This window comes from Chaetura pelagica, unplaced genomic scaffold, assembly GCF_000747805.2.
Source record: "Chaetura pelagica isolate M959 unplaced genomic scaffold, ChaPel_1.0 scaffold962, whole genome shotgun sequence".
NCBI lineage: Eukaryota > Metazoa > Chordata > Aves > Apodiformes > Apodidae > Chaetura > Chaetura pelagica.
This window is the reverse complement of record NW_009952479.1, coordinates 625467-628761: the sequence shown is the minus strand read 5'-3', so window position 1 is coordinate 628761 and position 3295 is coordinate 625467. Positions and strand designations below refer to the sequence as shown.

General features: G+C 63.5%; 1 protein-coding gene across 1 annotated transcript in view; it reads left to right on the top strand.

Annotated features, from left to right (window-relative positions):
• Positions 1 to 216: 216 nt before the first annotated feature.
• Positions 217 to 3295, top strand: part of ENGASE (endo-beta-N-acetylglucosaminidase) — a 6373-nt gene continuing 3294 nt past the window's right edge. The window contains exons 1-9 of the mRNA XM_010008671.1: positions 217 to 461; positions 771 to 919; positions 1049 to 1206; positions 1302 to 1450; positions 1628 to 1793; positions 2126 to 2229; positions 2443 to 2551; positions 2629 to 2801; positions 3034 to 3285. Of these exons, the coding sequence (XP_010006973.1) occupies positions 217 to 461; positions 771 to 919; positions 1049 to 1206; positions 1302 to 1450; positions 1628 to 1793; positions 2126 to 2229; positions 2443 to 2551; positions 2629 to 2801; positions 3034 to 3285 (1505 nt within the window). The remainder of the gene's footprint in view (positions 462 to 770; positions 920 to 1048; positions 1207 to 1301; positions 1451 to 1627; positions 1794 to 2125; positions 2230 to 2442; positions 2552 to 2628; positions 2802 to 3033; positions 3286 to 3295) is intronic.

Below are 3295 nucleotides of genomic sequence, written 5' to 3'. Positions count from 1 at the left end.
CCGAGGCAGCACCGAGCGCGGCCCGGCTCTCACCTCCCTCCCCGGGCAGCTTCCAGCCGGCGGCAGAGCCCCGGGGAACCACCATCCTGCACGCCACCATCAGTGCCCGTCCGCAGCCCCTGCCAGGTGAGGCGCGGCAGCGAGGGCAACCGCTGCACCCCTGGGTCCCCACCGCTCTGGGGCCAGTGCTGGTGCTGGTTCTGAGCTGTATGGGCGATGCTCCCCACTGACCCCGTGCCCCGTATCCCACCTGCCCCAGCGAGGTACTTTGACACAAAGACAACGGAACCCATCAGCTTCTTCTTGTCCGGCCTGGAGGAGCTGCTGGCCTGGCAGCCCGACAGCAACGATGAGTTCAACATCTCCACTGTGCCGCTGGCCAAGCGCCAGCCCCCGCTGCACAGCAAGAGGCCCCGGACCCTGGTGTGCCATGACATGCGTGGCGGGTACCTGGAGGACAGGTACATGCTGGGTGGAGAGGAGAGGTGGCAGTGGGGCTCAGCATTTCAAACCCCAAACTTCTTCCAGTTCTACTTGATTTGTTTCTTGCTGGCTGAGCCACAGGTGGGCAGGGATGGAGGGGTTTGGGTCTTGGTGCCAGTGCATGGTGACCTTGCTTAGCCCAGTCCTAGCTGGGGTCTGCAGGGCTGGCTCAGTGCCACAGCTCAGCCCCCTTCCCGGGATGTGAGTCAGGCCCCTGCCCAGCCCTGCAGCTATCTGCTGGCGTCCTTCCTGCATTGCCCAACCCTCTTCACTCCTGGTCACCACAGGTTCATCCAGGGCACAACCACACGCAACCCCTATGTCTTCTACCACTGGCGGTACATCGACATCTTCGTCTACTTCAGCCACCACACTGTCACCATCCCGCCTGTGTGCTGGACCAACGCGGCGCACAGGAACGGTGTCGCTGTGCTGGGTGAGGGCAGGGCTGGCTGCAGGGCTGTGGCTGCAAGGCCAGGCCCAGGGGAGCCCCAGGCATGCGGTGGGTTTGCTGGGGTGGATTTTCTGGGGCGTGTGGCTGATGCTGCTCTTGCCACCTCCCCAGGCACATTCATCACGGAGTGGACAGATGGAGAGAAGCTGTGCGAGGCATTCCGGGCTGGTGGGGAGGAGGCATACGGCGCTGTGAGCCGGCAGCTGGCCCGCATCGCCCAGCACTACCGCTTTGATGGCTGGCTGATCAACATAGAGAACACGCTGAGTGTGAGCTGTGGTTGCACTTTGCCTGCCTCCCTGCCTCCTCCCCTGCCCTCACCCTGCCCCGCCCGGTGCCCACCTGTCCCTGCTGTCTTCTGCAGGCAGCAGCAGTGCGGAACCTGCCCCCCTTCCTGCAGCACCTGACAGCGCAGGTGCACAGCGCTGTGCCAGGGGGGCTGGTGATCTGGTATGACAGTGTTCTGGAGAATGGCATGCTGAAATGGCAGAATGAGCTGAATGAGCAGAATAGGTGAGGCCAGGCCCTGCCTGCCATGCCTCCTTTCCCCGGCAGAACCAGCCCCAGCTGGGGAGCATAAGCCCACCCCACACCCAGTGTGTGGTCTGGACAGGGCCTGCACAGCCTTGGTTGGAAGGTCTGTGGAGACAGCCACAGCCTCCGCCCTGCCACCCTGACCCTTGTTCCCAGAGTGTTCTTTGACGCTTGCGATGGGCTGTTCACCAACTACAACTGGAAGGAGGAGCACCTGGAGCGCACGCGCGAGCTGGCGGGGCCTCGCCGCACCGACGTCTACGTTGGCATTGACCTCTTTGCCCGTGGGGATGTGATCGGTGGTGGCTTCAACACTGACAAGGTAGGTGTGCTGAGGCTGGGACCATAGGCCTCCCACGGTGCACGGCTCTGAGTTCCCACCAATGGTTGTGCCGTGCTGTGCTGGGCTGTGAACCTGGGGACACAGCAGTGAGGAGTGGGGGCACCTGGAGGTGCTCGGCTGTCAGCCATGCATGGAGAGGGAGCTGGGGTATCCCAGTGCTGTGGTCCTGGGAGAGTGAGATGCTGCAGCACATCCCCATCATCTTGTCCTACCCCACCACGGGGCCAGTGGGACCTGGGGAAGTGGGGACAGGGCAGGTGACAAGGTGACCACCTGGCCTGGCCTGTGCAGCTTGCTCCTTGTCTCTGCAGTCCCTGCTCCTGATCCGCCAGCACGGGCTCTCAGCAGCCATCTTCGCTCCTGGCTGGGTCTACGAGCATCTGGGGGAGGAAAACTTCCTGCACAACGAGAACAAGTGAGGGCAGATGGCAGGGTTGGGGCTGTGGGGAGACACAGGTCTGGTAGCCCCTTGGGCTGGAAGGGCTGTGGGTCAGTGGGACAGGGCTGCTGGGTGACAGTGGCTGCCTGCCAGGCTCAGGCTGGTCCCACTATGCCCCACTGCCCAGAGCTGTGCCAGGGCAGTGGCTGTAGCAGGGGGCTCTGCTTGGACACCTGCCTGTTCCTCCAGGTTCTGGGGATCGCTGGCTGAGTACCTGCCCACACACAGCATCTGCACCCTGCCCCTCGCCACCTCCTTCAGCCTGGGCATGGGCACCAGCAGGTTCCTGGATGGGAAGGTGGGTGTGGGCTCCCATCAGGCAGGGGGGTCCTTGCTCCTGGCTGCCCCCCACATCCAACTCACCCTGTCCTGCAGGAGGAAGAGGCTGGGCCCTGGTACAACCTGAGTGCACAGGAGATCCAGCCCTTCTACCCGGAGCATGAGGGCAGACTGACCACCAGCTGCTGCCTGCAGGATGCCTGGTGTGGGGGAAGCTCCCTGAAGGTGCAGGGGACCATCCCCCCTGGCGAGGAGTATGTGACCATCCGGTGAGTTGGGGGAGAAGCCCCTCTGCCACCTCCTCGGTGCTGGCCTGGCACTGTGCTGGCATGGCACAGCCCACACAGCCCAGGCAGGGCTGTGCTGCCACAGGGGCCTTGTGGTGAGCTGCCACGGGGCTCTCTGACTGCATTGCCCAGCAGACCTAACCCGATGCATCTTCTCTTTTTCTCCTCTCTCTCTCTGTCTCTCTGTCTCTCTGGGTGGATCTGGGGTCATCAGCCTTTTCTCTTTGCAGATGCTGGCGCCCCCCAAGCTCTACCTGACCCTGCTCTACAAGCTGGAGGGGCCGCACCCTGATGAGCTCACAGTTGCACTTGAGCTCACCACATGGGACTCGGGCACCTGCAACGAGAGCAACATCACGTCCCTACCTGGTGAGGAACCTGTCACGCTCCATGCCCTCTGCAGTGAGCACCCACTGCGGGGCACAGGACCCCCTGACCCCACTCCCTCCACAGAGCCCAATGGCCGGCACCACCCG